This window comes from Felis catus, chromosome D1 (genome assembly GCF_018350175.1).
Source record: "Felis catus isolate Fca126 chromosome D1, F.catus_Fca126_mat1.0, whole genome shotgun sequence".
Taxonomy (NCBI): Eukaryota; Metazoa; Chordata; class Mammalia; order Carnivora; family Felidae; genus Felis; species Felis catus.
In genome coordinates this window covers 60,788,746-60,802,398 of record NC_058377.1, presented here as the reverse complement: position 1 = coordinate 60,802,398, position 13,653 = coordinate 60,788,746, and the positions used below count along the sequence as shown (strand labels likewise).

At 40.0% G+C, this 13,653-nt stretch overlaps 3 protein-coding genes across 3 annotated transcripts in view; 2 read left to right on the top strand and 1 right to left on the bottom strand.

Moving 5' to 3' along the window:
• The window catches only part of LOC101081161 (olfactory receptor 51H1-like), a 309,613-nt gene that overhangs the window by 117,318 nt on the left and 178,642 nt on the right, over positions 1-13,653 (bottom strand). The gene's annotated exons all lie outside the window — the stretch shown is intronic.
• On the top strand, positions 118-1,219 carry LOC101101586 (olfactory receptor 52R1-like). Its single transcript, XM_045038816.1, has one exon. The coding sequence runs from the start codon at positions 124-126 to the stop codon at positions 1,066-1,068; it is 945 nt and encodes a 314-aa protein (XP_044894751.1). The 5' UTR covers positions 118-123; the 3' UTR covers positions 1,069-1,219.
• LOC101090892 (olfactory receptor 52R1-like) lies at positions 11,688-12,641 on the top strand. Its single transcript, XM_003992794.4, has one exon. The coding sequence runs from the start codon at positions 11,697-11,699 to the stop codon at positions 12,639-12,641; it is 945 nt and encodes a 314-aa protein (XP_003992843.3). The 5' UTR covers positions 11,688-11,696.

Sequence of the window (13,653 nt, the reverse complement as noted above, 5' to 3'; positions counted from 1 at the left end):
TTTACCATTAAACTCAATGGTCCTATCATTAAGTGGCCCCTACAAAAGATTAAAAATAATACTAATTTATTGATTATAATCATACATTATCTTCTCAGGGGAGAACAATTTAACCGTCCTGTGATGCTGGCTTCAGGGAACAGCTCTGCTCATCCTGAATACTTTATCCTACTTGGGATCCCAGGACTCAAGAATTCCCAATTTTGGATTGCCTTTCCTCTCTGTGCCATGTATGTTGTGGCTATAATTGGCAATACCACTGTCCTCCATATAATCCGAATTGACCACACTCTGCATGAGCCCATGTACCTCTTTCTAGCCATGCTGGCTATCACTGACCTGGTCCTCTCGTCTTCCACCCAACCTAAAATGCTGGCTATACTCTGGTTTCATGCTCATGAGACTCAATACCATGCCTGCCTCATCCAGGTGTTCTTCATCCATGCCTTTTCCTCTGTGGAGTCTGGGGTGCTCATGGCTATGGCCTTGGACCGTTATGTGGCCATCTGCTTCCCACTCCGTCACTCAAGTGTCCTGACCCCAGCTGTAGTGGGTAAATTGGGAGCAGCTGTGATGATGAGAGCATTGCTTTTGGTGAGCCCCTTCTGCATTATGGTCTCCAGGATGCCCTTCTGCCCCAACCAGATCATTCCCCAGCCATACTGTGAACACATGGCTGTGCTAAAGCTGGTGTGTGCAGATACTAGAGTAAATCGTGCATATGGGCTCTTTGTGGCCTTCTCTGTGGTTGGCTTTGATATGAGTGTCATCAGTGTCTCCTATGTGATGATTTTGAGAACTGTTCTGGGGTTGCCTTCTGGTGAAGCCCAGCTCAAGGCTTTTGGCACATGTGCGTCCCATATCTGTGTCATCTTGGCTTTTTATATTCCAGCGCTCTTTACGTTCCTCACCCACCGCTTTGGACATCATGTGCCCGGAGCAGTACATATCATGTTCGCTAATCTCTATCTCCTGGTACCTCCTATGCTCAACCCCATCATCTATGGAGTTAGAACCAAGCAGATAAAGGACAGGGTTATTCAGGGTTGTTGTGGAAAAGGTCCCTGAGTCAAGGATGACAGCATCACAATCAAGCCAATCACCCACTGTGATCTGGGAACATAAACACAAAAAGAAAGTCTTCCAAGCCATCACATATCAGTACAGAGGTTAGTAAACCTCCAGAAGAAAAGAATCAATTTTCAGGATGCCCAGAATAGGAGCTCTCTGAGAGATGTGATTGGTGATCATAAATAATGAGATGATGAATGTTCATCAGCACAAGAAACCAGTAAGAACTATGTCGACCTATCAAATTAGTGAAGATTTGAAAACAATGCCATTTGCCACAGACTAATGTGAAAATTACTTTGACACTGTCACTAGAAGTATAAGTTGGTATACCTTGTTAAAAAGGAGATTAGAAATTTCCACCAAAACAGTTAACAAGTATGTGTACTTTGGAGCATCTTGGTGGCCCAGTTGAGTTCAGTGTCCAACTTTGGCTCAGGTTATGATCTCACAGCTGGTGAATTCGAGCCCCACGTGGGGTCACTCCTCACAGAACAGAGCCTGCTTTGGATCCTCTGTTTCCCTCTCTCTATGCCTTTCCCTCTCTCTCTATCTCTCAAAAATAAACATTTAAAATAAAGAGTAGGTATACTTTCCCCATCTCATATCTCTATAAAAATAGAATTTGAGAAAAAAAAAAGTACAATGACATGTATAGATTATTTATAAAAACAAAAACAGAAAACATTCAAATATTGATCCATAAGACACAGATGAAGAATGAGCAATTGAATATCATGTATCATTTAATTAATGTGTTTGCACAAAGTATGTAAAGATGTAAAAAATGATCAAGATAGAATATTAAAGAAAAAAGAAAAATAACATTTTCCCATAGGCTGATGCCAATTCTAAATAGAAATACATATGCATAGAAAAAGATTCTAGAGGCCTCAGAGCTCAGAGATCTCCCAGTCCGTCAGGCAACACAAGGAGAGAGATGGACAAACTCCTGATGAAATTAGGTCTCACTTTCTGTCTCTCCCCCTCCCTCTAAATGACTATTCTGAGACCAAATCACAGTTTGTATGGTGGTACTCCACACCAGCAAGCAATTCTCTGGACACCAACTGGGTATCCTACAATTCAGTTCAGGAGACAGCATCAGATTCTGCAACTTCAAGGTTCAATCTTGCAAGACTGCACCTCCCACCTGACCTCTCACACTAATCATAAGAACAGTTGTTACCTGTGCTTCTAACCTACTGAGTATAAATCAGTGTCCCTTGGCCTGCGTCTTGTGCACAATTAATTTGCTAGGGCAACCTATAGCACTCAGAGAAACATATTACTTACTAGATTACCAGTGTATTATAAGGACATAACTCAGGAGCAACCAGAGGGAGGAGATGCATAGCACAAAGGATGGGGAAAGGGCATTGAACCCATATGCCTTTGCCAGGGGTACTATTGTGAGAAGTAAGGGAGATTATTCATTTTCAGAAATACCAAATAAAAGCTGTGCTGTATAGTTAACAGTAGGTTTACAACCTATTGGAAATATGTTCGAACTCCCTCCACAGTGGAGTCTGAAACTCTTGGACACTCTACTTCCTGGTTCTTCTTCCCCTCTCCTTTTCAAGGGCTTATTTTTGTAGGCTTTGCAATGAGCATACACCAAAAAACACAAGGAGGAGTGACTAAAAGTCTCTGCCTCACTTCAGGGAATGTACATTTGTTCCAATCACACTAGTTTTTGCCTTACATGGGCATAGGCAACACCTGGGTAGGGCTGAAACCTTTGTAGTACTTAGCCAATGAGGAACTAGGGGAGGGACTTGCACACTAGGAAATAAATTGTTTGCTATAACTGTCCCTAGTGTGCCTGTCCATCAGACAGCTGCTCTTGCAAGAATGTTGATTAAAACCTGGCTTCACTGTGTTCTAAGTCTCCACATCCCTCCTTTGTTTGGGTCGGTGGGCTTTTTCTCACACAATTCTCTCCACTCTTCAAGTGTTCACCAACATTGAAGCTCTCAGAACCTGTCCTTCTGGGTTTTTATGGAGGCTCCATTACATAGGCATGATTGATAGATGCAATCATTGGCCATTGGCAATTGGTTCAAACTCCAGCCCCTCTCTCCTCCCTGGAGGTCTATTGGAACTGAAAGTTCCCACTCTCCAATCACGTGGCTGGTTCCTCTGGCAAGTGGGCCCTATCCTTGTGTGGGGTCAGAATGTCATGTCATTGACATAATAAAAGACACCTTAATGGCTTTTATCACTTAGGAAAGTCCAAGAGTTTTGGGAGCTCTCTGCCAGAAAAGTAGACAAAGACCAAATATATATTTATTATTAATCATAACTGATCACACCCTCCTTTCTTCTATCCATTTTTTTGATTTTTCAAATTTATCTTAAGTAATGTTTCTAAAACAGAAGAGTATTCAGATATGCCCATAGGCATCATGAAAACATAGTATCTTTCTTTAGATGCAATTGACTTTTATGAGCAGAAAAGGACAGGGGTTAACATAGCATTTACTGTGATTCATTTCCATTTGGAAATTTAATATTTGAAGTGTTTATTATTCATTCTATATCTGGGCATGTGATTTATAAACACAGCCATCAGGAGAAACAGGATAACTCAATTTTTCTTTAATTTAGTTTAGGAAAAATATGTGTATTTATAACATATAATTAGTGTTTCTTGTTCAGACAATTTTCTGGTCACTCAGCTCTCATAGTTCCCAGCCTTCTCAAAAACAGCATGTTTATTACTTGCTTAGTCTCTTTAGAGGATAGTTTCCTTCCCCATCAGCAGTGATCCTCTAATGCCACCACCAGGGACTGGCACCAACCCACTTCCTGTGTCTTTCCAAGATGGGAGGATTCTCAATTCTGGATCTGCTTCCTGTTCTAGATCAACTATGCTATGGTTGTGGTGAAACAACTCCCTTCTTTGATGTGGCCTGCACTGGCTACCTCTATGAACTATGTATTTCTTCCTAGCCCTTACAGCTTTCATAATAGAGGTCCTCTTGATGTGGTTTTGGAGTTGGGGGGGGGGGATGGGGTGAGCAGGGATCTGGAGTGGAGGCCAGGAAAGAATTCTTGAGATATCTTTGGTTCAAAACATTGAGTTTTTAAAAAATTACTTATTTAAGTTCAAGTTACTTACTATACAGTGTAGTACTGGTTTTAGGAGCAGAACCCAGTGATTCACCACTCATGTATAACACCCAGTGCTCATCCCAACAAGTGTCTTCCTTAATGCCCATCACCCATTAGCCCATCCCCCCCACCTACCTCCCCTCCAGCAACCCTCAGTTTGTTCTCTGTATTTTAGAATCTCTTATGATTTGCCTCCCTCTCTGTTTTTATCTTATTGTTCCTTCCCTTCCCTTATGTTCATCTGCTTTGTTTCTTAAATTCCACATATGAGTGAAATCATATGATATTCGTCTTTCTCTGATTGACTTATTTTTGCTTAGCATAATACATTACTTCCATCCACGTTGTTGCAAATGACAAGATTTCATTCTTTTTAATCACCAAATATTATTCCATTAAATATATATACCACATCTCTTTTTCCATTCATCAGTGGATGGACATTTGGGCTCTTTCCCTAATTTGGCTATTGTTGATAGAGCTGCTATAAACATTGGGTGCATGTGCTCCTTCGAATCAGTATTTTTGTAGCCTCTGGATAAATGCCTACTTGTGCAATTGTTGGGTCATAGGGTAAATTCTATGCAAAATGGTGATTTTCTTAAAGCACATGAATAGGACCCATGGACTGAAAGAGCTGCACTGGGATTGTGATTTTAGGTTTGGGAGTTGGGAGAGTTAAGGAAAAAGAAAGGCTTCCAAAAGGACTTTCATGTGCCAATTTGGACTCATAAGATCCTGGAGGCCTTACTATTGTTGAGCTAAAGATATTTTTCTCTCTTGTAAGGCATTAACATTAAGACAAGACAGTTGGGAGTTTTTTGGAGGAATGTTATACTCTATCTCAAGTATTTGTCAAAGGGCTGCAGGTTATAAATAAATTTAATTTAGTCTACATTTTCTCCTTGCCTATGTTCCCCACATCATTATGGAGGAGAGGGTGATACTAGGGCTCTAGGAAATTGAGTCTGTGGGGTTCTGGAGATTGCTCTTTTCCTTGTAAATTATTAAGACAGTCATTTCTGTCTTAATTCCTCTGTCCTGAGGAATGTCACACATAACCCACCCTGGAAGGGTCACGGGTGGGGGGAGCAGCTCTTTCTGCTCATGGGTCCTGTCAGCAGGCTATAATGAAAACACCCTTTTGCACGAAAAACATCTCAAGAATTCTTTCTTGACCATTCACTCTCAGACCCCACTGCAACTCACTTCATTTTGGCATCCTGCATGGGGCCTGAGTCTTCTCATCTGGACTCCAAGGCTCAATGAAAATTGGTGAGTAATCCCTCCTCTCTTCCTTTATTTTCATTTCAGAGGCTTTTGCAAGGAGTTGGTCTTCTTTGTTCTCACTTCTCTTCTCTCTGATAGAGTCCTGTGAGGGCAAAGTCATATCTCCCTCCCACGAACAGCAGGTAAAGATACAAATAAAGGAGCAGGAGAAGAGGTGAAGAAGAACCAAGGAGACAGAGAGGTGGAGAAACTGGAGTAGAAATTTGAAAGAGGAAATACTATCTCTTTTCTTCCTCTCTAGGCTTTGCAGAGTAAAGGGAGAGAGATGGAAATGAGAATGAATGAAGGGACAAAATATCCTGCAAAAACTCTCTAGAAGTTTGAAACACATATGAGTGTTTCAAACTTTCCCCTGAAACTCAGAATCATGAAAGTGCTCATGGCCTTATTCATATTAAGATGGAGATACACCAAGGACAATTGCTAATAGCCAACAATACTTTGAGGAGAGTAAAATTACAGGGATTCAATAATTCAGTAACTAGGGGTGCCTGGGTGGTTAACTCAGTTAAGTGTCAACCTCGATTTCATTTCAGGTCATGACCTCAGGGTCATGAGATCAAGCCCCACATCAGAATCTTAGATGGACATTGAGCCTGCTTGGGATCCTCTCTCTCCATCTTCCTGTGTGTCTCCCCCAGGACTTGCACGCGCGCGCTCTCTCTCTCTTAAAAAGAAATTCAGTAATTATGTTTAAAATTTTTTAATGCAATATTTTTATAAAATAAATTATTTGGGGGGTGGGCAGTGGTGCCTGAATGGCTCAGTTAGTAAGCTACAGACTCAGGATTTTGGCTCAGGTCATGATCTCATGGTTTGTGAGTTCAAATCCCATGTGGTCTCTGCACTGACAGAACAGAGCCTCTTGGGATTCTCTGTCCTTCCCTCTCTCTCTCTCCCTCTCTCTCTCAAAATAAATAAATCAAGTTTAAAAAACATAAATAAAATAAAATAATTTTTATTCCATGATTCATAAAATATCAAAATTTTAAATAAATAACAGTGCCATGCCAAGCTGTATTAGAGCAAAAGGAAAAAAAAAATGTGCACTAGTACTTTAGATAAATTATTGTTACTATTTTAAATATGTACTTGGGGCCTGGGTGGCTCAGTTGGTTAAGTGACTGTCTACTCTTGGTTTCAGCTCAGGACATGATCTAACTGTTCATGAGTTCAAGCCCCACATTGGGCTCTGCAGTGGCAGTGTGGAGCCTGCTTGGTATTCTCTCTCTCTCCCTCTGTCTCTACCCCTACCCCACTCTCTCTCTCTCTCTCTCTCTCTCTATCTCACTCAAAATAAATAAATAAACTTTAAAAATAAATAAATAAAGTAAGTAAGTACGTAAGTACTTCTTTGCTTATGTCATTTCAAAAAGTCACCATGTTGGAAGTTTTCTTGTAAGTAAATGAGGATTCTAAATAATTTTTATTTGACTTTAGATGAAATATAAATTTTAATTTATTCTATTTTGGTATTAATAAAATACTTAAATTGAAAATAATGGCGTGGTATTTAATATAATTACTTTTCAATGTCTCAAATATTTTAATGTTCAAGAAAACATTATTAAAAATACATAAAAATATGTACATAGGGGTGCATAGTTTGCATTTTGCTACAGGACACTGTTGCTTGGTACAGCTCTGGTCTTTAATGAGAATTTTGATATTCTGTTCATTAAGATTTTTGCATCAATTTTTACTTTTTAACACACTGCATAAAATGTTATTTATCTGATTGGTGGATGAGTTTTTTATAGCACCCTTCTTTCATGCCCAAGAGAAATATGTTCCTTACCTCACCTTAGTTTCAGCCCTAATACTCATAACATGTGCAAAGTATGATATAGTAGGAAAAGTGACATCTTTGAGTCAGAAAGATTTGCCCTTTACTTGTATTTAATGAAGTAACTTAACCTAGCTAAACCTCGATTTATTTATATGTAAAATGCAGAAGATAGAACTACCTCTAAAGTAGCTGTTAAGACTACATGATGTAGAATAATTAAAACAAGTATTATGTCTCTGCCTGACAGAGAGTAGTTTTGACTCAGTGAAATGTATCATCGCAGGAACTTGCTGAAGTTGAGATGGAGACAAAGACAAAGGAGAAGGAGAAAGAGAGGACAATCGGAACAAGAATAAGAGCAGAAAAAAGAACAAGAACAAAAGAAGGAAGAAGAAAAACCTGGCACTTCTTTCTCTTCCATTACACCAAGTGTTTAATCTCTGACAGCTAAAAGAAATAGACAAAGAGAAAAATCTGCAAACAGAGATAACTCCAAAATTACAATGTCAGCCTGATCCCCAGGATAATAAAACCTTGACTATTTCCTCTAAACCTGGACTCTCTAACAAAAACAGTTGTAGTCAGATTTTTGTTATACTAATGTATTAAAATAAACCATGACCTTTGTGAATATAATGATTGCAATTCACCATAAACAGATTGCTGTAAACTTGATACTCTTGGTGAATTTTTGTGTGATTTGTTTCCCTGTAAATGTATGTTGGATTTTGATTTGGTGAGGCATAGCTTCTGAAGTCTGACAGCTTTGAACTCTGCAAATAAAGCCTTACCCTCTGTTTTTAAATAATTGCTGTCAAGTCTTCATTTGACCTATCCTATACCAGGGAATGCTAAGAAATAATAAATAAGAGAATACCAGCAAGGCTCTACACAGGGAGTGAGAGGAAGTTCTGCATAGGCTTAACTGTTTGGGCTAAGTGAGAAGGACTTTCCAGCTTCACAAAGGAGAATTTACTAACAAAAAATACATGCATACTGATAAGCTCATACTCCTGTAATCTCAACAACACACACTTTTGTGCATCCATTCAAATACGCTGCCTTTGCTTATGTGTATACAGAGGAGAGAGGCAAGTTAGGGGTTAATGTTTCCAGTTTTATTCTCTAATCTCAGAGGAAGCCAGTGTATGAGGCAGTGGGTTCCAAGAGGAGGCAAAGAATTAATGCTTGGGGAAGAGAGGGGCCATACTTTACAGGTCTTTAAATAGGTCTTAATCTACAGTCTCTGTGAAAAGCTGAGTCACAGAGGAGTCAGTTAAGCTGCTTATGGTCAGAGATAAAGCAGAGCTCAAGGTGAGTGGTTGGTCCCCTGTGCCTCAGTCATCTCTGCCCTTCCCAAAGAACAGCAGGACTCACAGAGGCTCTAAGAAGCTGAAAGATAAGGCAATACACTTTGAAGGATGGCATGACTCATGGAGGCTCCAGGTCAAGAGATCCATGACTGTTGGATTTCTTTCTGAGATGGGGAGATAATTCGCTGCTCACACTGTGTCCTCCAGGAAAATTCTAGAAAAGTAGGAAGCTTGCCTCATACACAATCCCTCCACAAAGGACGCTGGATCTGAACTCTGCCTTCCTCTAGCATTCTTGCTCCATGCCTTAGTTTTAGATACCCCAAAGTGACAGAATAGTCTAAATTTCCCTGCAGCTATTCCTTAGCAAGATCTCAGCCCATTTTTCCTCTACCCTTTCAGCCTTGAGCAACTTGGTTAAACTGATGGACATAACTATTTCCACATAATGAGTGGAGTAATGGAAGCCAACAGAGGTAATGGTATCAGCACTGGATTCAAACCTATACTCACAGATGAAAGCTGAGCTCCATTAGTGTCAGAACAGAATCCTTGAACCAAAAGCTATGCCAAGTTCTTACAAATTAGATTGTATTCTGGAGAAAAGAAAAATTGAATCTGAAGTTCGTTGTATGATCATCTTAGGTATTATGTTGGAAAAGATGACTTAATTTCTTCTTTCAGTATGCACTATGCTCACAAGAGGTGTAGCACATAAGGGCAGGGACAGGGACATATTTAAAAGCAGGGAAAGGGGGAGGAATGTTGAGCAAGAAGGGAAATTACATTGCTCTTCCTTTTCCTACTCTTTAGGAAATGCAAATTTCCATCCCTCAACCCAGCAGCAAATTGATAACCTGTGTCTCCCCCTCGGAATTACTATTGAAAACCTCACACACTGCACAAACTGATACAAGACTAGTTAACTCCCTGTCCTCTCCATATGACTTGTAACCTTCACTCTGCACATGTTGGGTTCATAAGTCTGAGGGGGAAAAAAGACTAAGGAAATGCTGATAGTGAGGACACCAGATTCCATGGGAATGTAAGTGCAGAAAAGAACGAGAGACACCTGTCAAGAGGCCCCATCTGCTATCTCAGACTTGGGTCCCTGGTCACCACCAAGAAGAGTCACCACTCCAAATGGAGTATGTAAAATAGGTATGTTCTCCATGAAGGATGATGGGCAGAAATGTGTGAGAGTTAAAAACAATAACATGTAAAGGCATATAGTGTTATATTTATAAAAACAGCAATGTCTATCATAATTAATTAGAATAGCATACCTTTTGTTAAAGTGTAGTTTTAGCCAGTATCTTTACTAGTGCCCAGTGCAGGAATGAAGATGGTCTAAGTGCTTTTCCAGGTGCCTATGAGCCTCGGTGACTTCATCCTCACAAATGGAGGCTGACTTACAGAGCACAGAAAAGGAGAAAGGAAGACTCTGATTCAAACAGAATATTTCACTGGAAGACCAAACCAGGCTGAAAGGGATGAAACAGAGCCTTAGACACTAGACAATGTGTGTGTTTCTTAATTTTTTACTGTGGCTTGGATAGGAGCATTTGGTTTGAGCAAACCTATAGCTATTGTCTAGGTAGAATAGTAAAGTTTCCAATTTAGAGTAAGATTTATAAGTTCTGAGTCCCATTTCTCTCATAATGTTATAAATCTAGTGAAAATCAGAGAGTTTAGTCTATCTGGGATCTCAAAGAAACCCTTGTTAGGAACCACTAAGTCTGGTTGAATGAAACATTTCTTAGTCCCCAGATATAAATGATTAAGGGAAATCTCAAAAGATATTCTTCATCTCTGGGTGTTACTGTTATGGAGGAGAAAGAATGAATGTGTTCCAGGAAAGGCTCAGGTCAAGTGAGATTAAAAAGTGGAAAGGTGTTAAGAACCAGGTAAGCTTTTGTGTCATTGACTCTCAGGTAGGTCATAGTCACCAGAGAGACCAGACAAGATCAACCATGTATGCAAGTATCAGCAGAAGATGACATTCACGTCTTTCAATGGACAGGAGTTCAGACTCTAGTGTGAGAAATAGATATAGCTGTCTTGTGACATGGCATCAAAGTAGTGTTTAGAAGGTTCTGTCAAGACATTTTAAGAATGGCTAATCGGTTGAAAAGTCCATTGCCCTTGAACAATGACACATATTTCTTGTTTGCTTCAGCAAATATTTATTAAATCCCTGTTCTATGCCAAATGCAGAGGTGCTCATGTTGGTGCACTCTTCAGGGCTGATATCATGAAAATTTATGATATAGGAGAGGAATTAGTAAACTATCACCTGAAGACCAAATCCAGCTTCTAGTCTGTTTTAAAAATGAAATTGTATTGGAATGTAGCCACACTCACAAATGTCTGTATTGACTGTGGCTGCTTTCATGCTTCAATCGCTAAACTGACTAGTTGCAACAGAGAATGTATGGCCCATGAAGACTAAAATATGTGTGATCTATCTGACCTTTTACAGAAAACAGTTGCTGGCCCCTAATCTAGGAGGAAACATCCACTATAGATAACAGGTTTAATTTCAGGTGTACAATCTGTCAGCCTGTCATCCTCCAGCCCAAATTCTCCTGGTAACTCCTAGAGTCAAAGATAAGTCATCATCACTACATACATTGTTATGAGCCCTCAGCCAAAATGTTTTCCAAATTGGTTTCCAACCCTGAAAAGTTGCCTAACTGGCTTAAACAAAGGGCTGAAAAGGACCTTGGGAAAGGTAAAACATATCAGTTCATTCTAAAGAATAGAAGTGCAAGAATTACTATTAGTGACGTTATTTGTCAAGATAGTCTTCCCTTGGCAGATTCTACTTTCAAGAAAAATATTAATTCGTATACAGAAATTACAATTGCAGCTAGCATGTTCTGACCCCATTTGAATGACATAAACATGAATGAAGAATAAAGAGTGGCATTACTTTAAGTTGCAAAAATGTACTTATTAAAATAGTTGAAATTATTCCAGCTTACCATTAAACATTATTGCCCTATTATTTAACTGCCTCTTCCAAAAGATTATAAATAATAATGATAATTTATTATTATCATCTATAGATAGTACCTTACCTTCTCAGGGGAGAACAAATTAACCGTCCTGTGATGTTGGCTTCAGGGAACCACTCATCTTATCCTGTGTCCTTCATCCTACTTGGGATCCCAGGACTCGAGAATTCCCAATTTTGGATTGCCTTTCCTCTCTGTGCCATGTATGTTGTGGCTATAATTGGCAATACCACTGTCCTCCATATAATCCGAATTGACCACACTCTGCATGAGCCCATGTACCTCTTTCTAGCCATGCTGGCTATCACTGACCTGGTCCTCTCGTCTTCCACCCAACCTAAAATGCTGGCTATACTCTGGTTTCATGCTCATGAGACTCAATACCATGCCTGCCTCATCCAGGTGTTCTTCATCCATGCCTTTTCCTCTGTGGAGTCTGGGGTACTCATGGCTATGGCCTTGGACCGTTATGTGGCCATCTGCTTCCCACTCCGTCACTCAAGTGTCCTGACCCCAGCTGTAGTGGGTAAATTGGGAGCAGCTGTGATGATGAGAGCATTGCTTTTGGTGAGCCCCTTCTGCATTATGGTCTCCAGGATGCCCTTCTGCCCCAACCAGATCATTCCCCAGCCATACTGTGAACACATGGCTGTGCTAAAGCTGGTGTGTGCAGACACTAGAGTAAATCGTGCATATGGGCTCTTTGTGGCCTTCTCTGTGGTTGGCTTTGATATGATTGTTATCAGTGTCTCCTATGTGATGATTTTGAGAACTGTTCTGGGGTTGCCTTCTGGTCAAGCCCAGCTCAAGGCTTTTGGCACATGTGCATCCCATATCTGTGTCATCTTGGCTTTATATATCCCTGCCCTCTTCACTTTTCTCACCCACCGCTTTGGACATCATGTGCCCCGAGCAGTACATATCATGTTTGCCAATCTCTATCTCCTGGTTCCTCCCATGCTCAACCCCATCATCTATGGAGTTAGAACCAAGCAGATCAGAAACAGGGTTATTCAAGGTTTTTGTGGAAAAGATCCCTGAGCCAAGGGTCATGGCAACATAGCCAACCCACGCCCCACCCCCCACACTGATCCAGGAACATATAGATGCAGATAGTTTGTCAGGCCAGTACAAAGTCTTTTCTGTGAACAAAAGGTCCAGAGGTTAGCAACCTTCTAGAGGAAAAGGACCAATTTTTAGAATGCCCATAAAAGCTCTCTGGGAAATGTGATTGATCATTAATCCTGAGTTGACCAATGCCCATCAACACAATAAAATATTAAAATAATAAAAAATATGTCCACCTATCAAATTAGTGAAGATTTAAAAAGAACACCATCTTCCACAGATCACAAAGTTGAAAATACTTTTAAACTGTCAGTAGAAGTATAACTTGGTATACCTTGTTAAAAAGGTGATTACAAACTTCCACCAAAACAGGGGCACATGCGGGTTCAGTCAGTTGAGCATTCACCTCTTGAATTTGGCTCAGGTCATAATTTCATGATTCCTAGGATCCAGTCCCATGTACGGCTCCATGCTGACAGTGCAGAGCCTGTTTGGAATTCTCTCTCTCCCTCTCTGTGCCCTTACCCCCCTCACACATGTGCTCTCTCTTTCTCTCTCTCTCAAAAATAAATAAATAAATAAATAAATAAATAAATAAATAAATAAATAAACAAACTTAAAAATTGTTTTCCCACCAAAACAGTTAAAAAGTACATATTTTTCCTCACATGGAATCTCTTTTATAAAAATAGAATTTGAGGATCACCTGGGTGGCTCAGCTGGTTAAGCCTCCAGCTTTTGATTTCAGCTCAGGTCGTGATCTCACAGTTCATGAGATAGAGCCCACATCAGGCTCTGCACTCACAGCACAGAGCCTGCTTGGGATTCTCTCTCTCCCTGCTCTTTCTCTGTCCCTCCCTGCTCTCTCTCTCTCCCTGTCAGAATAAATGAATAAACATTTTTTTAAAAATTAGGATTTTATTTTATAAGTAAAAAAAATGTATAGATTCATTCTTTATAAAACAAAAAAAGAGGAAAACATTCA